This window comes from Poeciliopsis prolifica, unplaced genomic scaffold (assembly GCF_027474105.1).
Source record: "Poeciliopsis prolifica strain line A6 unplaced genomic scaffold, Auburn_PproV2 SCAFFOLD010, whole genome shotgun sequence".
Classification (NCBI taxonomy): domain Eukaryota; kingdom Metazoa; phylum Chordata; class Actinopteri; order Cyprinodontiformes; family Poeciliidae; genus Poeciliopsis; species Poeciliopsis prolifica.
This window is the reverse complement of record NW_026562385.1, coordinates 6204169-6230557: the sequence shown is the minus strand read 5'-3', so window position 1 is coordinate 6230557 and position 26389 is coordinate 6204169. Positions and strand designations below refer to the sequence as shown.

Here is a 26389-nt window from a genome sequence, read left to right as displayed (position 1 = left end):
ACACATGCAAATAATCACCTAAAGAGAAGCATCAAAGCCTGCACAAAGGTCCTGAAGTTGTTGTGTTGGTTGATGGCACTCTCTCCATCTTCTTCAATAGCAATATTCCCAAATAGCTGCCAAACAAAGTCATATTATTTCTAACATTAAAATAAATTTTAGGCGGAAGTAGAGTGAATCTGAAAAACACATGATGTTTAGACTATGACTGTTATGCTATTCCCCTTTGGAGCTTGCATCACATCTAATTTGTCTCTACATTGCCCCTTGCTGTGAATTCACAAAAGTAAAATATATTAAATGCATCTTCAAAGCAATGTAGGAAAAGTAAGGTGAAGGGTGTCACCCACCTGCATCCCGATTATGGCATAGATGAAAAACAGCATGGCAATGAGAAGGCAGACATAAGGGAGTGCCTAAGGAGGAACACACATGACAAGAATTTATAACGTAAAATATACAGACAACCATCGCTTATAGAATACTAAAAAATTAGGAATTTCTTAATATGAAATAATTAGTTAAAATTAAATTAAGATTTACATGTTTACACGTTAAGATTTGAACATGTAAAGACAGAAATCACAGCAGATATTCATACTTCACCCTTGTTAGAAATCATGAAGAAATCCCATCTTATGCATAATTAATAATTTGTGATTTTCAAACATCATTAACCTTCGGATAAATCATTTTTCTTTCATTTGCAAAGCTAGGATTAATTTATCTAGTTCTAACTTCTAGGACATATTCTGCATCAAAAGTCTGCTACAATTAACAGGATAAATTGAATAGCTATATGGAATTGACACCTAGAAATGCTCTAATTTGTCTTGAGAATATTTATCTTTAAGAAATGTACAATGTTAAGTGCACACATGATAAATTGCATTCACACATGTTTAAGTAAGTATGGATTTGGGGTCATCTTATTTAAGGAAGGGCTGAACTATGACTGAAACATGCTGATGGGATGCAGTTTTGTTTATTAGATTTTTTTTAGTCATTCAGTGAGACTCATCAATAGCAGGACTCAAAACACAAAATAATGCAAGAAGCATTTTTTTAAAAATCAGTGACTATTAAAAAATATGCTTCCCATCAAATATTTTAATGGTACGTCTGGCTTTTAAAAGCTATGCACTATAGATGACAATGTTTATCTTCTCAAAAATTAACACACAGAGTCTTAGAGCAATTTTAAGCAAACCTTGAACGACTGAACAAATGTCCAGAGCAGGATGCGAATGGTTTCTCCCTGCCTCAGCAGCTTGATGAGACGAGCTGCTCTGAACAGCCTTAGGAAACTTAAGTTGATGAAATTATCCTACAATACAGCCACATCATGACCAGAGTTAAAGATAGATGGGGAGGTTGAAGATAGGAAGCGACAAGGAGAGGGAAGTCATAGAGGACCACAAAAGAGGGAGAGAAAAGAGGAATTGGGGTGAGAATAAAATGAAACAGTGGTTAGTTTTGCAGCACGTTGTGGCATATCTAAAATGACAAAAAAACAAAACGGGGGGAAGAAACAAAACGCAAATCAATGCAGATTTAAAGTCAATAAAAACGAAATAATAAAGACTCATACAAGTCAAAGCAAACCAAACTCAAGTCAGCAAGGCTCCAACAAGCTCTTCATATCCAGTAGATCGGGCAAACAAAACAATGCAACACACCAGGGGGAAAAAAAAACAAAAAACATTCAAATCTAACTAGCTTCATCCAATCAGGGATATGTCATTAGTAGTTGTGGCAGAGAAGGTGAACAGTTTGAGTGCAGGACTGTCAGGACATTTTCTTTCAAAGACAACCAAATGCACTAATTCTCTCAAGGCAAAAATGCAAATTGTAAAGCATGACAATCACACAGCATGCAAAAGGAAACAGAGCAAACCACAGATTTTACAGCAGCTCATGCATCACTTGAACAGGCTGAAGAAGTCAAATAGACATTGTACTGATGTCACAATCAAATAAGAGCAACAGAACCACAACTTTCTAAAATCATTTCTTAAGTTTTCACATTTGCACTAAAAAGAGTTGTGTTGGATTTTGTTGCTTTTATTTGAATTTCTTGATAATATAACATCTTACAGAATGTGTCCTTCCACTGTTTATCAGATAACAGAACAGAAGACCGCTGTTTGAAACTGAGCGCTGAAAAGGACCTGGCAGCAGCACATGCAGGTTACTGTACGGAATTTAGTGCATCGCTATGTGAGTGTGTATGCGCGTGTTTGTTTGTGTGTGTTGTAAAAATAAAGAGCTGCTGCCAAAGGCATGCAAGGGTCATCATGCATTACTTATTCTCTCTGCCAGGAGCAAACCTTTGGAGTCACTGTATTGGCAGAAAAAATAAAATGAAAAATCTACCAGTCACTTTCAAATGTGTGGGTGAATATGTGAATATTGTAAGCTCACATATTTGAATGTAGCAGTCTGTAGTGGTTTATAGTATCTTAATCCTTTACAAACTCTGCTCAAGTTCTCAGTAAAGGATATTCAGTGAGTGTTGTGGGTGAGTCAATCACAGCATGCACAATTCACAAACATAACACTGGCTGGGATGCCGATAAAATACATGCAGCAAAATAAGATCTCCAAAAAAATTACAAACCATCTACATGTGGATGTTGCAGACATATGGTTTATAGCAGCACATTTTTGGGATTTTTGGTTGATTCCAAGAACAACCAGACAGATTGACCAAGCCGGTTGTCATGGGTGGAACACAGAGGATTCATAGTGCATTTTGATTGGGCGAAATCACAGGAACAGGTCGAGGGGGAGAGAAAGGGAACAGGGCAAAGTAGATTACAGAAGGTCGTCGTAAAGTGTGTAGACGATTTAAAGAAAGCATGAAAGAAAAAAAAAAAAGACAAAAAAATCAATGGTCATAACATCCAAAAATCAGCACAACAGCAGGTGTTAGATTACAGATTATGCACAACTTTATAAAACGGATAAAACAAAACAAAAAAAACAACAATAACAACATTTAAAAAAAGATTTTTATTGAATGGGTTCCTTCCAGCTACCTATCAATTATTCATAGGCATTTAGTTGTTTTGGGTTTCAAGGTACATCACCTCGAATTACAAGGAAAAAAAAAATCATAGCTTTAAAACTATAAAAAAAATACCCGCACGGTTAAAATCAATCTCAATAGAAGTATTTTTTTAGGGTTCCTTGGTTAAATTTCAAATTTGACCAACTACTTTCAATTAAAAACCGAATACATTTCTACAAATACAATGTGTAAAAAATGTATAAAAATCTGAAACAGTAAAACACTGATATTAAACAGTGACTTCCGAAGCATTCTCATAAAATTAACATTAACATTAATTTAGAAGCAGCAACATGCATCAGTAGTTTAGATTAATATTCTGACGTATGCCTTTTGTATGACAACATCAACAGAAGCATATAACAAAAATAATAAATATTTAAAGTTTTGCTGCTAAACCACAGCAATTTCAACCTTTACAGAGTGTCTCAGAGGGCTGATATTTCTTGTTCCAACAGACATCTAACCAAGACCAGTTTTTCAAAGTGATTAAAATCACAACTCCTTGCACATCTATTTATTTTTTTCCCTACATGTTTCACCCTGGAATTCTAAGTACAAAGTTGGATTTTAATTGTTGCATTATCTCCACTTCAATTTGTGCGAGCCTGGACCAATTTCATTCTGCACTCCTTACATCTTCAATCTCCTTATGTTTAATCCAAACACAACTTACAAAATAGGCTATTAGCAAGGAATATGATTTGCACTATATTGCCAAAAGTATTTGCTCTTCCTGTCAAGTCAGGTTTTTCATTCACCTGCATGGCCAAAGATGAAAAAATCAAGCACAACTTCTATAAACATTTGTGAAAGAATGTGCAAGTCTCAGGTATTCTGTAAATTCTACAGTGTTACCATGAAAGGATGTCACCTGTGCTGGATTAAAGCTAATAAATAAGCCACAGTCAACTTTTAATGGCACTGTTACAAAAAGGAAGTCATTGAGGGTGAGAGCACCCATGAAATGCTAAGTTAGGTAAGATATGAGACGTTCGTGGTGTTCAGTCACCAACTATTTTCAGAGTCAATAGCTACACATCTTCAAACTTCATGAGGCCTTTAGGTAAGCTCAAGAACAGAACAGTGAGTAGAGTCCTTCAGGACGTCGCCTGAGCAGCGGCATCCAAAATCGGATGGTTAAGCGCTATGCTAATCCAATGGACAAGTATGGATTTGATGGGCTCCAGGACATTAGCACATACCTGCCTGCATTATGTCAAAGATAAAGTTTGGTGCCATTTTTCAAGAGTTGGGTTTACCCTCTTAGTCGTAGAACAATAAATTTGTACTACTTCAGGATACTAAGATATTTTGGGCAATTTAATTCTCCCAACTTTGAAGGAACAGTTTGGGGATGACTCCTTTCTGTTGTACAAAGTAAGTCCCACGAAGACATGGTTGGTGGTTGGGCAAGTTTGGTGCGAAAGAAGTTGAATGTCCTGCTGACAACACTAACCCTACCCTGACTAAACAAGCTTGTGATATTTTTCAGCGTTGTCGATATCTGACATAATAAATGCACTCCTGGCAGTGTCTGCTTCACTATGAAGTCGACAAGACCGGGAAGTCCCTGAAGATTCCACGTGTGTGAAAGAACATGAGTGAATACTTTTGTTTATATAGTGTTTCTAAAAAGAAATAGAAAACTGATTTGATTAAAATAATAGTCTTAGATGTCTCTTTGCCAACACCAAGAGTGAGATCATTACTGGAACTTTGAAGCACTGATTGTAGTGACTATCAGACATCTGAAACAAGCAAATAACATGATTGACTGCTTGGACAAGCTGTTAACTGGGTCTATGTAGAGCATCAGCATGCTCCCTGCCTTGCTGACGGTGGCATCGGAGTTGGCTGGCTGGATCCCCATCTCACCAACTGGGACAATTATATAAGACTTTCAAGAGACGGTCACGCATGACTGAGCAATGCCAGACTCAACGATGATATCTAACTCACGCTCTTCCCTTATTCTCTTGGCTTGTATAAGTTTTTGAGAGACAGTGACAGATTTAAAACTTCATGCTGCAACCCACCTAACTTATACTGCACTTCCAGAGGCCTTTTCAAATTTAATACTGGACTTTCAGAAGAAACGACTTTAGAACATAAATGGCAAAATTGGTACTTACCCCAAGCTCTGTGACCAGGATGTCTGTAATGCTGCCCAGAACTGTCACACAGTCAAAAATATTCCAGGCATCTTTGAAATAGTTCTGAACAAATCAAAGAAGAGAGGGAGCGCAAGGGAGGAGAAAGATAGGGGCATAAAATGTCAGTGGAATAATGCCGAAAATGATGTGAAGAAATTTATCAAGGTGGAATAAAACAGAAAAGAAAAACATGAATTTGAAAAGGAAGGTAAGTATGAATAAAGGAAATAAATTAAGATAGAGAAAAGGGTTGTTTAAATAATTCAAGATGAAGAGTGAGTAGCACAGAAAAAGCAGCAGAGAGTGAGAAGCAGAATGGAAAAGTGGGAAAAAAGACATGTCAGACTCTGACAAGAACAGATAAAAATTAGATTGGACAAATGGACCTTCACTGACAGTCTGGATGGATGTCATGTAGTCAAGTTAAGGACAAATTCTGCTACAGCACACAACAAAGCAGCCATCAAACATCATAACATTACATATAGAGTATAGATGACTTAAAAATACATAGTTAAAATAAAAGTCTGAAAAAATATCTGGTTTTAATGTGTATGAAAGGAATCACAGAGTGCTGCTCAAGACAAAGAGTTGATACTCTGAGCACTCCTTTTTCTAATGGTTGCCTGTAGCTAAACTGTGCATTAGACTTTGTGGCAGCAATCAAAAATAAACCACCTTGATACACACCTACAAGCACACACTTGTGCTGATAAAGGACATGTCTGAGCATTATTTAGGCTTAAGATGCCCATGTTGACTGTGTTTTGGCCTTCACACTAAGATTTAAATCCTCTTCTGTCTAATCACCGCCCTCAGAGTAATCTTTGCTTCTATTTTCGTCACCAATATGTCATTCACACGATTTCAACTAATTAATACGGTGCTGTTCCCACACTGTCCTTTATCTCCACCGACCATTCAGCCTCAAAATATATCTTGCTCTTTCCTTGCCTTTTTGTTCCACAGTTTCAGCAACTGCACAATTTACTCTTTGATTTTTGTTAGTTTTATATGTACAGCTGTGGACAAAAAAGTAAACCACAACTTTTCTCCACAAAATGAAAACAATAATGCGGAACAATCAATATGTGTGTTTCTACTTCAGAAATCTAAGTTCAGGAATCAGTTTAGGTCCATTTCCACTGTTTGTACAACACATCTGAATGAATTTTACAAGCATTATGCTTTAGTTATATAAGTCCAATGTAATTTTCAATCTAATTGACGTTGCCCAGTTAAAGTTAAGGTTTAGGCTTGTAACCTGTTCCCATTAGGACATTAATGCATTTCCAACATGTGCTAAGAAGTACAAGTGATTTTATGTTTATACAAGTTTCTAGACACTGTGTTGTTGTTCCTGTTCTTTACTTCTTATCATATTTGTTTGGGTTTCGCCTGATTTAACATTATGCATTACAAATGCGTCACTTTTACAATGTATTTACATCCATATGAAGACAATGTTAACATTAACAACTGAGTTATCGTCCAGGAACTCCACAAAAATACATAAGAACAGTGCATTTTTACCAAACAGAAGCCCACACACATATACACTCACCAGAGCCCCAAAGGCAATGATCTTAAGGACACACTCCAAGGAGAAGAGGGAAGTAAATACTATGTTGAGGTTGGCTAAAACTGCTTCGTAGGTGACAGAAGCTCCATCATACTAAACACAAAGACACACAGTACATTCACTTAGGAAAATGCAATAGACAAACATCTGAATCAGTCTGACCTATTCTGTATTGACTAAATGTTTTACATCAAATATTTGAATTTTACACTTTGGCAACACTTTTTACCGTTACCAGAATATACAGTTACCTTACAGTTACCTTAATGTCTATGTTACTAATTCTAAAACTAATAATAATAAGTACAACTTAACAAACATCAAGTTCTTCTCTTTTTTTGCACAGATTGTACACAACAATACATTATTTCCAGTGGGCCAAGAGAAGCCCACAGGGAATCTGTGCATCTGATTGGCAGGCCTATCATGAACATGCAGATACAAAGGTTCCAGCCAAAAAAGAAATTGACGCTTTTGACAAATATCATCTCAAAAAATCCATGAAATTCTCCATCAGTGTAAATGTTGATATAATGCTTAAAAGTATAAGTATAGAGAAATACATTGTGATTAGTTTGTACTGCTCAAAGTAGGTAACATGGTCAAGATGTTTCCAAAATTTAAACTGAAACATGGCGAAACAAAGAATGATGTTATTCCGAGACCCATAGTCTGCATTGCAGACAAAACAAATGGAAAAATCTGCTTTAAATAACAAATTCAGCCCAAGTTCAGTTAGTGGTACTTGTAACACTGATAACAACTATGGGGCAATATTATTGTGTGTATTTTTAGCTCATTGTGACTTACCTTCATCATTAGCACCACGGTGTTGAGCGCGATCATAGCCATAATGGTATATTCAAATGGCGGCGACACCACAAACTCCCACATTTTGTACTGAAAGCTCAATTTATTCTGAGGCATGTGGCGTGTCAGAGGCCTGGCGTTGATGGCAAAATCTATACATGCTCTCTGTCCAAGACAAGAGAAAAGTTAAATTCGAGTCCCAACTACGTTCTCTAAACTCACAGTAAGAATTCAATTATCATAATGCTAATTTGCGATATTGTGTTAGCTTCTTACCTCATTTTTTTCCAGACTATATTCCTCCATCATTTTGTCTCCTTGTTCTTGGAAGGTGATGATAATGAGAGCAACGAAAATGTTGACGAAGAAGAAGGGGAAGACCACGAAGTACACCACGTAAAAGATGGACATCTCCATCCTATATCCTGGGCTCGGGCCCTGATTCTCATAGGTCGCATCCACTGAATGTTTCAGCACCCTGTAGGGGAGGAGGGAAACAGGTTATCAAACTAAAGAAAAAAATGTAATTCTCTACTCACTTTTACATAAGTGTAATAGCTTACTGCGGCCACCCCTCTCCAGTGGAAACAGTGAAGAGGGTGAGAAGGGCCCAAGCCACATTGTCATAGTGGAAATCGTATTTCTTCCACTCCCGCTTCTGCGCCCTCACTTCGTTATCACGTTCATACACCAGATATTCGCCTCTGAAAGACACATATTGCATCTTCAGTACCACAAAAAATTACTTAGGTTTGTTCTCATAAGCATACATCTTTGGACTTTGGTGCATGTCCTGAAAATATTGGAAAAAACAAAATGACTTCACAGACAAACAGTATTAGGTTGTCATGAAGCACTGGTACTTCCTGACCTGCAGTCGCGCTCAAACTCTTTGGATTCATCAGTGCAGTAAAAGAAACGTCCTTTGAAGAGCTGCACAGCTACCACAGCAAAGATGAACATGAAGAGTAGGTAGACAATCAGGATGTTCAGGACGTTCTTTAGAGAGTTCACCACACAGTCAAACACAGCCTGATCACAGAAAAACAGAAAGAAGTAGGAATGTTCTTTACATTTGTCAAAACAAATGTATAACATATATTTTTAACATATATTTTATATAACATATATTTTTCTATAACATATATTTTTCTATAACATATATTTTTCTCTTGCCAAATAGGCTTCAACCTTGCAGAAGGTTTTTTTTTGCTTGAGTTTGATGAATAAGGTGGACATACCTTGAGCTTTGGAAGCCGTTTAATAGTCTTCAGAGGACGCAACACTCGCAGAACCCTCAAAGATTTGATAGTGCTGATGTCTTTTCCTTTACTGCTACCCCTACATATGAATACGTAGACAGACACACACATAAATTAAACAGTTTAAGAACAATACAACAGCCTTAGCCTTCTGAATACCAAAATGGCCTTGTGAAGCCATTTTTTTGTTCGGCACTGATTCGAGTTAGCTCGCAATGAGTAACTGCGTCAGGGTTAAATACATAGCAACACATGCAGCATTGCTATAATATTACACTACATCCTTACTTCTAAGTGTGACTTTGGCATTGTAGCTACATGCTAGAATTAGGTGTCTTTTCAAAACTATAGTACATGCTATCAATCCTGTCTTAGTACTGTTGTTTTACTCTACTTGCTAAACACTTTGCAATGTATTTCAATGCTTTACACATGTGGCTATAGCCTTGGCTTGCACATGCCCAGCCAATGGTAAAATCTATTCATGCTGCATTGAAACCTTGCTTCCATGCTGAAAGATTTTTTTTTCTTTTCAGCAGCAGCCAGAGTGATGGAGAAGGGTATATTTTGGAGAATTATTTCTGTGTGCGGTGAGGACTTTGCTAGACATAAATAAGTCTTCAGCAAGTGTCACTCTATCATTGTTTTAAAATATTAGGATAGGATTTAAAATATCAGATACACATCTCTCCCAAATATTCTGGGCATTCCTAGTAAGAATTTGAACAGATTAGCTGCTTATTGATGTTCAAACAACATAGAGTACAATTTTCAAAAACTTTCAGCCTTGACCTTTACGAGTACCAAGACAAACTTTGGTGAAAACCTAAAACTAAATCCAAGTCATACTCTTATATTCAATATATAGTTACACAATATCAAATTTAAGAACTACAAAGAAGTAACAATATAATATGTTACATAAATTAGATTACACAGTTGCAATTATGCATCCTAATGTGAGCTGGTCATGAGCTGGCAAACTTTACAATAGTTTAAAAGCTCTTTTAGATCTCAGCAAGTATGTTTTTTCACCACACTAGACAATTAGGGTGAAAAGATGGAGTTTAAAGGTTACCAAAGCGACATCAGCTGTGTACACAACTGCCAACTTCTTCCAGCTGTCAGGCCAGATGGCAGTCTGCTGGTCGTTATATACAAATTTCTGACTTGGTGTGCAAGATTGCACAAGTGTGCATGCTGCGCTGAGCTTTTTAGTGTAGCACTCAGTTTCTCACTCTTTTAAAATAAAAAAAATGGCAATAAATGCAAATTGCAGACATTTATTTATCTTTTCTTCATTGATTCTGTCTTGTGTTAAACCTTCCATGAGCACCTAATGTTGCGTTGCAGCACTGTGATCCAGCTGACACATGATGTAGATTAAAATGAGGTTTATATGTGTTTGGAGCAGAGTTATTTCATGGGGAAAGGTACATGTTTCAGCAGTGATGAGGGATGAATGAATAGAAAGACTGAGTGAGATCTGAAGAACAAATACTGAGAGTGCAGAAGGAAATGAAGAGGAGAAAGACTGAGCAAGACAGAGAACTTTACCCGCCGCCGCTGTTGGTGATCCGAAGGAAGAGATGAGTGAGAAGTGAAAGACAGTAAGAATAAGGGGAAGAGACGACAAAAGACAAAGGGTGGGAGAGAGACACCAGATGGGACATAGAGAAAGGAGGTAATACATCCATATGAGAGACAGTTAGAAAAAAATACGAGGACATAAGGATTGCTCTTCATTCGGTAAACTTTCAAAGTAACATATCCCTGCTGCAAAAACAGACATGCACATAAACATTTCACAAGCATATTTCTAAACAAATGATTAAATATGTTAATTAAAATTTTCTTTAAAGGTCATCACTAAAGTTGAGCAATAAGACATGCCTGACTAAATTGTTGCTGAAAACTGAAAATTTTAATCCCTATTTAAGGACACTTTTTCAACACTTAATATTGACATGTTATAACATAAAATCAAATATGTTTATTTTATATGAGTTTAAGCTCTGACTTCAGTCTCGACAAGAACCTCGGGCTGACATTGGAAAAAACCAGGACAGCCACAATTGCGACAAATGACACTGCAGCTCTGAGACCTGACTGATTTGATTAAAGGAGCGATAAACATCTCAAACAAGACTACCAATCCTTTCTGGAGTGCTGCTCGATATCCAGAAATCAAATTAAGGTCCTATCTTGATGGGTACAAGTCTGGTCTGACTAGTTCCCATCTATCTAATACTCATTAGCGTTGTAAATTGCAGTTCAGCCTGATTAATTGAAAAATTCACTTCTCAACTAAAACCCTGTATGGCTGCCTGTACATTAATTCATAGATTTGCACTGGAAGCAACTTTGAAAGACAAAAAAAAAAATAATAATAATAATAATGCAAACACAAAACCTAACTCACATGATATGCAAAAACCTTAAATGATCCACTTAATGATATGCATTGATCTATTTTATACACATATATAGAAAGACAAATCAATTACACTGAAACACAGGGCAGGACAGGGTGTAGGTAAAAAGATAACACACATAAAAATGAATCAGAGAGAATGACCCAGGAAAAAAGCCAGTCTTCTAAATGGAGCACCACCACTGAAGCCCCTCTATTGTTCATATTGTGATTTTTGAACAATTAAAGCTTTGAAAAATAAGGTTTGGTCATGGGACATCCAAATTAATGGCATTTATCAACATTAAACAAATAAATATATAGTGGTAGAAAATGTCAGTATTTTATTTTCCTTAGTTGAAATAAGTAAGTTAAATTGAGGGTGTGAATCTGAGTACTAAAAGGGGTAAAAATATCCCAAAATAATTGAATAATTTAACACAATAACTCTAATAAACTGCCTTGAAGGACTGATTGAACTGTTAACTGTTACAACATTTCAAAGCTGTTTTTAATGACTTGAAAGCTTTGTTTCACAGCTAGTCAGTCCGATTCAATTGTGTTTTTCTTTTATATAAACAACCAACTTACAACAAAAACAATCTCAAGGTACTTTACTTCACTAACTGGTCCAACTAATATAATATATTCCAGTTGTGAAGAGTGTGAATAGAACTACCGTATTTTTAATAATCTGGTATACCACAGATGTAACAGGCAACAAGTACAATCCATAGAAAATGTGCTTATGTTGCTACAATTTGCCACAGCTAAGAGACAAAATCAACTAAGGCATTTCATAATGATTGGCTTAGTGCTATACAACCTGAGTGAACGTATGAAACAACACATATATAATTCCACTGGTTTATTGTTTATACCCAGAGTAGCACTTAAACTCTAAGTTGACTCACTTACAAACTATTTTGCTTCATCCCAGCCATGCAGATTAGGTAGAATTGAAAATACCTGCTTTGTTGAGGAGAAGGGCATGGAAGCCAAGTTCAGCATGACCTGGCCTGGCTTTGCATTGGGCCCACTTTAAGTTTAGAACGCCCTGGGCACTAAAGGGTTACAGGTGCAAAGGGTGGTCCTCCCCTCTCACAGGGTAAATTTCGGGTTGGTTAGGAAGGATGCAGGGGCGCTATTTTCGACTAAATGCTTGAGTGTAAAGCAGGTGGAGGAGGGCTTTGAAGGAAGAGTTGCTTGAAAATAAAAAGGGTTTCAAAAATATGAGATGGACTGGAGAGAGAGATAGTGGAAAATAGGCAAATGTCACGGACTGGCAACGAATCGGCAAAAAATGGTTAACTGAGGAAAGGGTACGAGATAATGTACATGACTCGATGGTAGGAACAGAAGAAAAAGCAAAACAGAACACCAGGAAGGAATGGAGAGAAAACAGAACGGTGTACCTCAGTGTACGAGAGGCTGTACATTGAGGTACAATTGAATTTAAGAAATGGGACATGAGGACGTGCAGGGACAAGGAAAGGAGAGGGAAAGGAGGGAGACTTACGTGAAGGCAAAGGCCACCAGAGCACCACTAACCACTATAAAGTCAAGGATGTTCCACAAGTCCCGAAAATAAGAGCCCTGGTGCAAGACCAAGCCCAGATCCACCATCTAGAGGAGAGACACAATTCATAAGCAGATTGGTACTGGTTTTGTATTTGAAACTAATAATGGAATAATAAAAAAAAAAAGTTTATTTTACCTTTATCAGCATCTCAAATGTGAAAACTCCAGTAAAAACATAGTCGAAATAGCGAAGTACCTGTGGAATGAAATGAAAGATTGAAGGAAGGAGAATAGTTGTGCCAAGGCAAACAAAAACATAAGAAAAATATATCCATAAAATCTTTAAGATTAAAGGAACTCAAAAGTTTTGCCTGACCCCCCAAAAATGATGAGGACTGTATCATAAAAAAGATGACTCATCTGAACTGTCCCCTCTAAAAACTATAATTTAATTACTGGTCAGATTTTTAAATTACTTGGCCAGAAAACATGTGGAGGGAAAACCAGGGACAAAATGAAATATAAAAAAAAGTGAAATACATAATTTCTTACACAGAATTGGTAGAAAAATGTATGTCAACTTTCTTACATTGTTCCGAGGTGATTCAGGCCAGACAGGATCTTCAGCAGCCAAAGCGATACTGCTCATAGCAATGACCAACAGGATACACATCTCAAAGTAGCGTAGAGTACAAATGTAGTGGCATGCCCGCCGAAAGCTAGAAGAACACGGCATTGGTTGTTGTTTAAATGCTTTGCATACTATTTTCTACTTCTGAAACAAAGGACTAACTTTAAGAATTTAATAAATGCGTCATTTGTATCATCCTATTAATGTAAAGTTTTGATTAATACATGCTTAAAGCTTCTCTTACGGGTTAGTAGTGGACAAGATGAACATGGAACTATATGGAGGCATGGGTCTGGGTCCTCCTTCACCTCCTTTGTCATCATCGTCATCTTTGTCCTCCTTTGCCGGTAGAGGCTCAGTGTTCGCATTTTTATTGACTGAATCACAACAAAAAAAAAGGATTGGTCTGTATTTGTTTTTATTTTCAATTAGGCAGTTATTTTTTTTTCTGGCCTACCTTGGAGAATAGCATTAATCGACGGAAAAATTGGCATGTCCACTGCCGTGTAGTCAGGGTGAGGCAGCCTGATCACACTGTGCGCCCGATGATGGCCGATGTTACCGTAGCTATCCAATGTGACTAAACTTCCATGAGTGCCACTGTTAGCAAGATGCAGAGCAGATCCGAAGCCAGGGGCTAATGCGTAATTGGCAACTGGATTGGTATGACTTTGGCCAGGTGGAGAAGAGCCAGAGACCAGTTTGGTGTTCATCAGGTTGTCCATATCCTCACTGTACTGGCTATTCTGCCTGGAAAGGCTCTTTTGGATGGGTCGAGTGGTAGAGAGGTTTGGGACACTGCAATCCCTAGGAAAAAGTCATTGAATAATTAAAAAGGTGGTGGACTGATGAAAATATTGCCAAAGTTGAGAAGTAAATAAATAAAGAAGCCATTTGTTTGTGGTCTGAGAACATCAGAGAACAGTGGAAACACTAAAGAGATATTTACCTCCGTCTGTGCTGGCACATCCTCCTGCCCTCTCCCTCTGATTGTTTGCTATGCCGACTTCTTCTTGGCCTCCTCTCACCCCCTTCACTGGCTCCCTGATGGTCTCTGCCATCTTCATTTCCTGCTCCATTCTTTCCCTTACTCTTATGCCTCCCTGATTTTGCAGCTCCTCCTCCACCCTCCTCTCCGTCCTCTGCATTTTTTCGATGTGACCTTGTCCTCCTGTGCTCTGATTGTCCTCCCCCTCGACTGCCACTTCGGTTGTGGTGATGGCGTCTGGGTGGTCTCTCTTCTGAGCCTGGACCTGGAATGACTGTTGCGTCCAACCGGACGTGAGACTTGTGGTGATGCTCACCTTTGCGACTCCGCCTACTCTCAGTGGACTCCCCTCGATCCAGGATAGCCCTGGGTTGGCCTGAACTGCCTCCGCCTCCCACTCCTACTTGACCGTGTTGGTCTTGCAGCTGGGTTTGTTTGTGGAGCTCATCGGAAGAATGGTGCTGGATAATACAGAGGTCCGAATTGTTGGCAGTGGTCTTATTGGTGTTGTTGTTTCTGTTCTCACGGGGATCAACGACTAACGGTCGATCCAGGTGAGTCTTCATGTCGGGGCGGACGTGACGGGCGAAGTTGACCTGCGAGGAGATACGAGGATACAAAAAAGAGAAGGACAGATGATGGAAAGGAATGAACACAGGGAGCAAAGAAGAGTTAAATAAAAATGCATCTCATTTTCTAATCAGATTTGAAGTGTAAATTGTATTAAAAAATGCTAGCCAGCTTGTGTACACTGATAGCACAAGTCTAAGGGCTAGTTTATGCCTGGTCCTTTACATTGTTGTGTTCTTCCCTCCCTGTCCTTGCCTTCCAGCGATCATCAGGGTCCAGCTCATTATAGAGGGCCTCACGACTGGATGCCAGCGTCTGCTTCCTGAGCTCTTTGGTTCGCTGTTCCCACACTGATTTATTGATACCCTTGTGATTCTTCTGCTGTTCCTTGCTGTTGGTAAAGAAATTAGGAGAAAAGAGCGTTGTTAGCATCGAGAGCCTTTATTAGGCTGCACTTTGTGAAAACATACACTTAAATATATGAAGATGATGACATGAAAATTAACACCAAAAATGTAGGTACATAAAGTAGCAAGGGCATAAAGACACAGTGGGGCCCACAGACATTTACGGGACATTTTGGTTAGGTCTATGAAACAGGGCAGGTTCCAACAAAACATAGCTACTGTTGTCTACACAGGTTGCCAAAGTGAAAGCCAGTTTGGCCTTACTCACTGAACCAAACTGGCCACAAGTGGAGGATAAATATGAGGCAAGGTCTGAAATTATTGTCCACAATTGACACAACCTGCTTCCACGCAATTTGCAAAAATAAAATAAAATAAAATAAAAAAAATGTAGTGTAATTGACAGTAGTCAGTATTAGCCTCGTTGTAGAAAATTGTCTGGACAACTACAATTTGGAAAAAGATAAATAAGTTTGGTACTGAGACAAAGTAAAAGCTTTTTATCAGCAGAAAATTCCAAGTGCTTTTTACCAAAACCAATAAATACAAAATAGAAAATGCACTGATATCACAAATGGCAAAAAATATATATATCTGTGCATCCCAGCCACAAGAACACCATCAGAATGTATCTTCAGCTCTGCAGGTGATATTGTCAACCATCTGCACAGAAGAGACCTTTTTTATTTTTAGTAAAATTTTTGTTAAGGTTTGTATTTGTTTTTTCATATGTAGCCGAGTATGTAGGACAGATAAATGGTGGAACAACCCACAAACATGATTAAACTGTTTTCCTCCCTATCATGGTGCTTATTTTTTAAATGTATGTATGAATATACATAATATGTTGTCATTCTGCTTTTCTGTTATAAGTTTAAGTAAATAAATCACTGCCACATTTGGTGGCACTCTTGGGAAAAATAAAAGCTTTTCTTGCCACTGGAAAGAGCTTGTGCACGTCCTTATAAACTACATGATTAAATTCGTCCAATTGCCCAAATTTGGTTGATTGTTTCTGACTACCTGAACTCACTGTTCCATATTTTCACGATTTTCCACAACGAGAGAACTCTGAATGGTGTCTGCTGCAGGTTGTAGACTGACTACTGTTAACAACTCCACAGAACACAAACAGAGATTAAAATAGAAATCAACCAAAGCAAGATCATGAAAGCTATGCCCCCAGAATCGCCACTGAGTTGACCAAATGAGCTATTAGTGACCACCTCCTTTCTTACCCTCCAAAACTACAAACGTTTACTCCATTGTCTCTTAGGGCCAGCAGTCAACCACAGTAAAGCAATAGCAGTGCTGCGTGGAGCAGGCAACAAGAACAAAAAAAGAACCTGTAACACAAATAAGCCAACATAAAAACAGCTAACGAAAGCCTGAAATGTCAGTTTTAAAGGAAAGTTAAACAACAAAGGTAAGAAAGGAAAGGAAGCTGTTTTCAAACAAACAAAAAAAAAAAGAAAACAAGGAATGGTTGTAAAATCAAACAGAAGGAATTCAGAAATGAATTAACAAATAAATAAATACCAGTCCAGAAAGGGGTCGGATGCGTTGTGACACTCACTGTGTACTTTGTTGCTGAGGAGGGAAACAGCTGGTGAGTGAGATGGCACAAAATAACAGAAGGATTTTATTCCAAAATTAGTAATGTGTCCACCATAGCAAAGAGTGGGCCGACTTAGATTAATTGCACTGCAGCTATTAATTCAGAAAAGTGTTTCATTTTCATAAATGCTAATTTGCTTTGCACTGTTTTTTTTTTCTTTTTAAGAAATTTTGGCATTTTGGAATGCAATCCTTTACATAGAGACACAATACAAAATGCACATTAAACAGTCATCCAAACCACTGAGTCAGCAGTCTGCTCCATCAAAATCTGTGCCATTTATGCAACGCTGGGCTTTTTGTGATATCCACAATGTCCTTATGCAGCATGCCTCTCACCATCATTCAATGTGTGCATGACACGAGGATTTTTTTTAAAAAAATCACGTGGTGTCTATTGAAGCGTCCTTTCATTTTCCATTTATTTGCGAAATTCAAATAATATTAAAAAGTCATACATAGCAAAATACTTTTGTCACTCTGACTTTATGACAGTGTGTAATTTGATATGCTTTCTTGCTAAGTAGAATATGATTAATCTCCCAGATGATGAACATGAAAATCATGGCTATTGCCTACGTTTGTGCATTCCACCATGATGGTTTGATTTTGAACATATAAATTGACTCTGTCGTCATGCTATTGTTTTGCAGGGTTTTATGTAGATTTCACAGTAGCCTTCTTTTTGAGACAACCACAGAATATCTTCTTAAAAGATTATTTATGCATCAGTGGTGACCCCGTGTTGAAAATCCCTGCTTGGAAAAGGAAGGACTGTTTCAAGAAGGAATTTCAATAAATTTTCTAAATCCTTTCACAAGTTTGGGATTTCAAGCAGAATTGAAAACATAAAGCAATCTTCTGTTCTAAAATTTAAAATAAGACGTAAACATCCTCTCAATTACAAATTCAGCCTTACTCTGCAACATATGGCCCAATCAGGGGTCATAGGTGGAAGTTTTTATCTTTCTAACTATGTATATTGGGAAACATTCCTAAAAGGTGAATGATAGGATGGAGCTTCTGCAATTGAAACAAAGGCAAAATACTTAATGCCTATAACTAAGACACATACACATATGCTAACAGATAAAGTGCAGATCTATGAAAACTAAAGTAACAACCATAATTCATGAAATGACAGACTAATCAACAGTCCACATAGTATCTGACTACAAGGTCAGACACTTAGTTTACAGAGGTTTAAGGCTAAGGAGTAAGATCAGTGTCTACCTGCCATGTGTGTTGACTCCCTGTTGTGCTGACCATATTGTGGTGTGAGTTTATGTGAGTGACAGAGTGTGTGCGATTGGGTCAGTGTGAACTTTATCAGTAACAAAAGGAAAGACCCCTGTGTGTCCAGAGGGAAGAGATCAAAGACTTGACTGGCTCGAGGAGAACTGGGACAGAGCAACGTGTGTGTGTGTGTGTGGGTGTGTGTGTGTGTGTGTAGGTGTGTGTGTGTATGTGTGTGTGCATTTGTGTTTTATTAGGTAATCGGGTAATGTGGCATACTGGGTACGGTTCTGGGAAGCTGCTTTACATCGAAACCAATGCATTCTCTTTCACTTTAACTCCTTGGTGAAGATTATTGGCCCATGAATGAATAATGCATTGGTTAATTTTCTATACTATCTGCATGAGACCAGTTAGTTTGTACAAAACATTGATCAACAAAGAAAAACCTATTCTATTATGTCTGACAGACATTTTGCTCAATTCAGTTCATTGCATTTATATAATTCTACTTCAGAATACAAGTCTTCTAAAGGCAATTTGCAAAAAGAAAAAAAAAGAAAATTCAATCAAGTAATAGAGGCAGATTCCAAGTCAAGCACACAGTTCCAGGGGGTAATTTTAGTTGTCCTAGTCTAAGTACTAAGAGAAGTAAAAAAACAGATGTAAAAGGACCAAAACAGACAAATGAAGTGACATAAAGAAGACAAGGCAGCAATTATATGCAAGCCTCAGCACAAAACTACATTTTTCAATCAAGTGTATCCCTATCAATTAAAATGGGAAAGAATGGAAAAATACTAATAACAAAAACTCACGCTGCAATGGAGAGGTTGGCAGCTGACAATGGGCTGACTTCAGCCACCTCCTTTGCTTTCTGCAGAGCAATCTTCTGACTGGCAGCTTCCTCTTCTTCCTGCTCATCCTGCAGAAAAAGGATTATAGACGAAAATCAAGCACAACATACGTGAAACAAAGAGAATTGAAAGTGCAAATAAGTGGAACAGAACAACCCTCTTCACACACACAAAAATATATATATATATATGTATATATAAATCTGGTTTATATATAGTGTCAAAAATACTGTGAAGTACTTTACCTTGGTCAGTTCTTGAGCATTGGCTAAATTGTCCACAGCGATGGCCAAGAACACATTTAGCAATGTGTCTAAGCACAGAGTTAAAAAAAATACGATTCCTCTGGCATTGTAAAAGAGTACAATATCGTATACCCATAAACAAATAGCAAACCACACATTTATAATGAAGAGACAGGTTATATTAAGTATAATTTATTAAATATGTAGTAAGTATAACTGTTAGTATTTAGCTTAGGGATTGATGTGCTTATGTCTTTCTTCACTCCTTTCTTGTCAAAGGATACAGTTGCCAAAAAGAGTGAGAACAATGAAGAAGACAGAGAAGGCCATCCCTTTTTGAACTCCACCCTGAGACTGAATGCCATCATACATCACCACGTTCCAGTCCTCACCAGTGAGGATCTGTAACATACACAAAATCCAACAAAGTTGCTCCAAGATTCATGGAGATGACATACAAAGCTCAGACACATTTATTGGCAACCCTTGTAAAGATGTGAAAAATGACAAGAACAAAGATTCACCTTTTATTTGAAAAATATTTTAGATTTTTTTTTTAATATAGCCTTTCATTTCAGCAGATTCATTTAGTGGGGGAGGGGGGCAATTTTAAGAAACAGCTTTTAGAGAGACAACAAGTCACTGTTGGCAAAGTTATTGACATACATAGCAAGTGGTATGAAAGGATAGGAACCAAAGCATTTTCAAATGTGGTATTTTATTTATTTTTTTCATGTTGATCAGAGCTTCTGAGATCGCCTAATTTGTAATCTGTGACTCCCTGATGTCATATTTATATTATGTGGAGTGGCTCGTTTATTTTAGTAACTGGCCAAAAGACTGGATAAGGATTTGTCTTCAAAAACACTCTCTTTGTGGTCACTGCATTTTTTTAAATCAACCACCAGATGCTATCTGCACACCCACTCGTTGCCTGGGAATGGTACCAGAAAAAGTATTTTCTGTAACATAGGGATGTGTATTTTCTTTCTTTTATAATGTATGTTTATGAGCAAATTGTTAAACCCAATAAAAACTAGTTTTTTGGATCATTTTCCTTTCTTCCCATCTTTCCTCTTTCAGAATATTGCCTCCACTCACCTGAAACACCGTCATTATTGCTGCAGGGAAGGTATCAAAATTGGTCGGAGGGGTGCCATTTTCAAAATTAAACCTAGTAGGAGGTAGAAAAAAAATGAAGAAAATATAAAAGACACAACAAATAGCAGTGAAAACAGATTTGTCTCACAAGTAAAGCTCATTATGTTTCAAAAACAATTTGAAAAAATTACTCAGAAACCAGCAATTAACAGAAAGCTGTCTCTTGGCGGAAAACTGCTGCAAATGAGGTCAATTATGAGAGAAAGGAAAAAGAGAGAGATAAAGAGACAAGAAAACAGCACTGACTGTCCTCCGAAGAGCTGCATGCCCAAAAGGGCAAAGACAACTATGAAGAGGAAGAGCAGGAAGAGCAAGCTGATGATGGACTTCATGGAATTGAGAAGAGAGACGACAAGGTTACGCAACGATGCCCAGTACCTGAAGAGAAGAGAGAGGAAGTGTGTAATAAATTATGTTTAATGGTGATGGCAACAGGAAGTTGTTCATTTTAGATGGTAAGGGATAATATTTCTCTGACTCACTTGGTAACTTTGAAGATTCTTAATAACCTGAGAGCCCGTAGCACACTGATGCCAAACGATGTGCCCGGTTGTATGATTGACCATAACACTTCAAATATGCTGCCACAAATCACCTAATGACAATATACAAAAAAAAAAAAAAAAAAAAGAAGAAGAAACTCTAGACATATTTGCATTTACAAATTTTTCACTGAAACTTTGGAGCAAATAATTTGCACAATTTTTAAGTGCAATGCAGGATCTCACAATGCAGTCGAAACAGTTGAAGGAGGAGTTGAGGTAGGCCTGTTTTCCGAGGCCATACATTTTAACACACATCTCAGTCAGGAAAATCCCCAGGAAGATGAACTCAGCATAAACTGCAGATGGAAGAAGACAGTCAAAAAAATAAATTTCTACCTTTTAAAATGGCAAAGTTTTAATCTCATTTCCAAACTTTGTTGAAAAAAAAAAAATCTGAGCGATTATGTCAGCCAACCAATTTGTCTGCATAGTGGATTTATCTCAGGTATATAAGGTGAGAAGTAAAGTATTAAAAGTAGAGCCTGGTCATCAGTTTATACTAATATGATATACTTCTCATTCTATTTCAAAAATTCAGATATGCATCTCCTAGTTACTTCTGGATGTACTTGTTTGTTGAAGCCAAATTACAGAAAAAAAAAAGTGCTAACCCACTTCCTTTCTGTAAAGCATTGTAAAGCGGGTTCATGTGTAGCATTTGTGTGTTTGCAGGGATAATCTGTACATAAAGAGAGCTTGTGTTCCCTCCTACTCACATAGAAAATCTGAAAGTGGTTCAGGCTGGTCGTAGTGCACTACAGCCACACACAGTGTGTTGAGGCCCACCAAACACAACACGGTCCAGTAAAATGCCTGGGACTTGACGACGCGTCGTACAAAGAACCGAAACCGCCGCTCCCGCCTCTTGAAGGTTGAACCTTCGAGTTTTGAGCTTTTCAGACTGGCACGAGCAAATGGTGAACCTGGAAAATATACATTTTATTAATCAAGATAATAAAGTATAGATTAATCAAGACACAAATAGAAATAACCTGACACTTAGATAATTTAACCAGTACCCAAAGTGCTTCACTTGAACATGTAACTCCGAGGCGTAAAAGGGCAACATACTTATTTCTGGGTACATTAATAATAAATAATAAATGTATAACTTCTAAGGCAGGCATGAAACCAATATAAGGTCATAGTAAAATCCTTTATGACCACAGGACTAAACATTGACCTTATGCTTCAGTGAGTCTTTAATAAAAAGGAACATACAGGTTGCTTTGTTGAGTGGCACTTTCTAAACAAGTCAACTCGATGCAGAACTACCTTTTTTATTTACCTTTTTTGCAAATTTGTCACTTAGTTGCAAGCCTTTTGGAGAATATCTGTATCAATGTTGCACACAAACACTCTATAATTAGTCCAACCAAGTCAGAGTGGATAGAGATTATCTTCGATCATCTAATTTAAAATTTTCTATAATTTAGGATTGGATTTAAATCTGACTAAAAAGTGTTACCGTGAATGAACAATAAGGGTTACTGTTCTGCTGGAAGGTGAACCAAGTTGCTTTTAGTGCATGGTTTTGCAACTAAGGCATGTAGAATAAAACAGAAACCTAAGGTCATTTCTCTTTTGCAATTAAAGACATAGTGAAAGAAGATCTCAAGGTGTAAAGGTGAACTGAAACAATAATGTCTTGTTAAAGACAGGGAAAAGAAGAAGGCATGCAGGAGAAATGTAACACCAGGAAGAACACAGTCGTATAGAAGAAGACAGAAAAGCAAAGGGCAGAAGAAGGCGGTCAGATAATGCTGAAATGCAAGATAAGATACCATCTCTATGTACCTGAGGTTTGTGTGTGTTTGAGCCAGACTAAGTGAGACAGGACATATCTTACCCAATGCCAGATCTCCCTCTCCTTCCTCTGGATTGAGGAGCTCCGCTTTGCTCTTATGGTTTTTTGTAGCTCTTCTGCGAGAACCTGTGCAAGACAATACTTTTTTTAAGCCAATAAAATTCATGCTGAAATTTTTTTGTTGTTTGCAGCAGATTGGAAAAGCTTGTTGATACACAGCATTATTTCATACCGTCATAATCATTTTCATTCTCATCATCTGCCAAGATGACCTCTTCTACAAAACAGAGAGAAAATGTTATTATTAAACACATCTTCAGCAAAATCAAGCTGAGCATCAGTTTAATACCAAGAAGACTAAATATCAAAGAGTAAATAAGAGATAAACTTGTTTGTATTGTACAAATGAATATAAATAATGTGCCAGTGTGTGTGCAGACACGTGTTAAGTCAGAGCAGCTACCTACTGCTCTGGCTTACCTCAAAAGACGTATGTGCTAACTTACAAAGGATCAATGCTGTCAAATATGAGTGATTTCACTTTACAACAAACAAAAATGACAACTGTGTGCCTTGGGTTATTTATCCGCACCTTTCAGATTTTGCGCAGGTTATCTTTTTAAGAATCTCAAAGGTCTGTTTCCATTTTTATTTCTTTTTTTCTTTCCTCTTTCTGATGATAAGCCTTCAATTCCATCCCTCTTTCCCATCAACATCTGCTACACACTGAGCGTAATGTAGTCAGGAATCAGAAGAATCATACTAATAATTTGGTCAATTGACTCCATACTTCAATTAAACTATTATTATTTTCTTTTTTGGTAAATCGCTTTTACCTGTTATGAAATAATAAAATTCTGGGTTTTTTTAGATTAACAAAAATAGAATCTCTTAAAAGGGCTTTGTTTTTGGCAGTCTAAACGCACACAAATAAATTATACCTTGCTATCGAGAGTTATCGTTGAATATTGTTCTGTGATGAATTATTGTAATCATACAAAGCGAGCATCCAATTTGTTGTTTGCCAAAGCATGAAACCAAACATTGATGGAAAAAATTTAGGTAAAGGTAGGTTTTCGGATGGCCTCATTTATGTCTAAAACATGTGAACTTTTATGTTTTGGAGAACTAACTTGCAGTGAACTTTCCATACCGGCCTTGCAGATCCACTCCAGATATCCATTGAGTTCCCTTTCAATCTGCTGCTGTCGTCTAAGCTTCAGGAACTCTCTCCTGTTCTCCACACGCTCCCTTTCTTTGGCAAACTCCCTAAAGAGAGAAACACACAAGAAAATGACAACTTTATTGTGGACAACATTAATCCAATTCAGAAAATGAACAAATTACATTCGACCTTGGTTATGATATATAATTATAACAATGCACATACATGACATTAACTTCCATGCTTACCCTGACAACACACCAAGCACCAGGTTGAGCATGAAGAAGGAGCCAATGATGATAAGCGGGATAAAATACATCCAGTTCCATGCGCTCCCTGAGGCGTCATTGCTCTGGAAACACACACCCAGAAAATATGCAGAGTCGTTTTGCTCTTTGCTCCCTTTCTTGGTTTATGCCAACAGATGTATCACGAATCCCGCTGATTACCAGCATAATCAATTATAAACAGTTAGATGATTACAGAAATGAGGCACATGTGACATATTTCAAAGTGAGGTGGTAAAGCAGGGAACAGATATAAGTGAACTAAAACAGCAGCCCTGGGTGATGATGATGTTGATGATGTATTTACTGGAATCCCAATTCAGCTTGAAAGTGGCATTCAGAAATAAAAGGTTGTTCCAAGGACTTTTATGTGATACATTTATACTTTTGATAAATAAACTTAAGTGACTATTGTTACGGCCCAAGGCTATTCCTTTGGGGTTTAGCACCTTTGCTTTTCTTCTCTAGGAAGTTTAATAGACATCAACTGAATTATTCAGTCATAGAAAAAGAGACCCTTGCTCTTATTTGGTCATTACAACATTTTGAGGTTTATGTGGGCTCAGGTCCTTTAACTGTCTTTACAGATCACAATCCTCTGACCTTTTTGAACTCTTTTCGATGCCCAAATCAGAGACTTGTGAGATGGTCGTTGTTTCTGCAGTCATTTTCTTTTAGATATTCGTCATATCAAGGGAAAGGATAATGTCATTGCAGATGCTTTGTCAAGAGCGCAAAGTCAGTAACTTTTTTTTTCCCCTTTTACCTGTCTGAGTCACTTCATGGTACCAGTTGTCGACTTGGACATGGGATATAAAAGGATCTGGATTTTGTTTTCTGTTTCATCTCAGCTTGTCTGAGATATCGTGAGTGTATTTAAACTTGTTTTTCTATTTTTTTTCAGATGTTGATACATAGGTTGCCCAGGGTTCCGGTGGGGACCCTGTTTTGAAGAGGGGGGTGTTACGGCCCAAGGCTATTCCTTTGGGGTTTAGCACCTTTGCTCCAGATATCCTCATTGGTGCTGATTGGAAGTGGAGGCAGCTGGCCAGTGTCTCCATGAATGACATCAGATCAGCATAAAATGCACCACCTTTTTCTCATCAGCACAGCCCTTTTCTTTCTGTCTGTCCACTTCTCTTTTTTTTTCCCTTTCCTCTCCGACCAGCTATAATTTTTGTTAAATAAATCCTATTTTAAGTTATCCCATGCGTTGCTTCCTTTAATTTGTTATGGTATTAGAGCCAGACCATAACACTATTACTACCTGAAAACCAGCCTGCTAAGAGTAGGCTTCCAAATGTAACACTCTATATACTGTAGAAGCAGAAACACCAGCAAAATAGGAATGACATGAATGTGCTTCAAGTCATCTTAATAAGTAAATGCATTTCTGCCACTCTATTTAGCTGCACTGTCAAAGTAAATAATGCATATAAAGAAATGCTTTTCTTGTTCCATCTCTTATTCTGAAATGTTCCTGTTTAGGGAACTGTTTCCCTTATTTTCATTAGAGCCTTTGTTTCTTGTGTCCATAAAGTTTTAAACCATATTAAGCAGTCAAAATTTAGGGGATTCTATGTTTGCACACTTCTCATTCTTTATCCATTCCCATTTCCTCATTATTACTGATTGGCCTTTCCAAAAGTGACGTCTTTTACTTTTTCTTCCTTGGACTGTATTGTCTCCTTGTCTCGAGTCACTCATCTCGCCCCTCAATCCTACCACCTGCATGCAAGCCGCTGCTACTGCTGTGTACTCAGAGTACTGCAGACCATTTTTTTCTGCCATTAAAGTTTTATTCCTCCTCTTCCTCAGCAGTTGCAAGAATAACTTGGACTGAACAGGCTCTTTTAAATATGGAGCAGCATCGGGAAGGAGAGGCACGACAAGAGAGTGCAACAGACAGGGGAGAGCAGCAGAGGGATGGAGGGGAGAAAGATTAGAACAAACAAAGATAACAAACACAAATAGCAATTAGGGAAAGACAGAGTTGTCGCTTTCACACAAAAAGAAGTTTAGAGCAAAATTTGATCTAGATATTTGACATTATTTT

General features: G+C 37.6%; 1 protein-coding gene across 11 annotated transcripts in view; it reads right to left on the bottom strand.

Moving 5' to 3' along the window:
* The window catches only part of cacna1aa (calcium channel, voltage-dependent, P/Q type, alpha 1A subunit, a), a 65792-nt gene that overhangs the window by 29161 nt on the left and 10242 nt on the right, over positions 1-26389 (bottom strand). For 8 of the 11 annotated variants that reach the window (XM_055035249.1, XM_055035251.1, XM_055035255.1 and 5 more), the window contains exons 6-35: positions 24295-24398; positions 24035-24150; positions 23114-23158; positions 22924-23007; positions 21791-21997; positions 21258-21370; positions 21012-21124; positions 20776-20907; positions 20470-20542; positions 19653-19770; positions 19369-19436; positions 19085-19191; positions 16953-17003; positions 15232-15397; positions 14398-15032; positions 13906-14255; positions 13693-13825; positions 13407-13536; positions 13014-13073; positions 12816-12922; positions 8863-8962; positions 8493-8653; positions 8185-8325; positions 7898-8099; positions 7622-7786; positions 6794-6904; positions 5209-5292; positions 1211-1327; positions 351-416; positions 19-116 (exon numbers count right to left, since the gene is read on the bottom strand). In XM_055035249.1, the coding sequence (XP_054891224.1) occupies positions 19-116; positions 351-416; positions 1211-1327; positions 5209-5292; positions 6794-6904; positions 7622-7786; positions 7898-8099; positions 8185-8325; positions 8493-8653; positions 8863-8962; positions 12816-12922; positions 13014-13073; positions 13407-13536; positions 13693-13825; positions 13906-14255; positions 14398-15032; positions 15232-15397; positions 16953-17003; positions 19085-19191; positions 19369-19436; positions 19653-19770; positions 20470-20542; positions 20776-20907; positions 21012-21124; positions 21258-21370; positions 21791-21997; positions 22924-23007; positions 23114-23158; positions 24035-24150; positions 24295-24398 (4157 nt within the window). The remainder of the gene's footprint in view (positions 1-18; positions 117-350; positions 417-1210; positions 1328-5208; positions 5293-6793; positions 6905-7621; positions 7787-7897; positions 8100-8184; positions 8326-8492; positions 8654-8862; positions 8963-12815; positions 12923-13013; positions 13074-13406; positions 13537-13692; positions 13826-13905; positions 14256-14397; positions 15033-15231; positions 15398-16952; positions 17004-19084; positions 19192-19368; positions 19437-19652; positions 19771-20469; positions 20543-20775; positions 20908-21011; positions 21125-21257; positions 21371-21790; positions 21998-22923; positions 23008-23113; positions 23159-24034; positions 24151-24294; positions 24399-26389) is intronic. The other 3 variants (XM_055035254.1, XM_055035256.1, XM_055035258.1) reach the window with 3 other exon arrangements.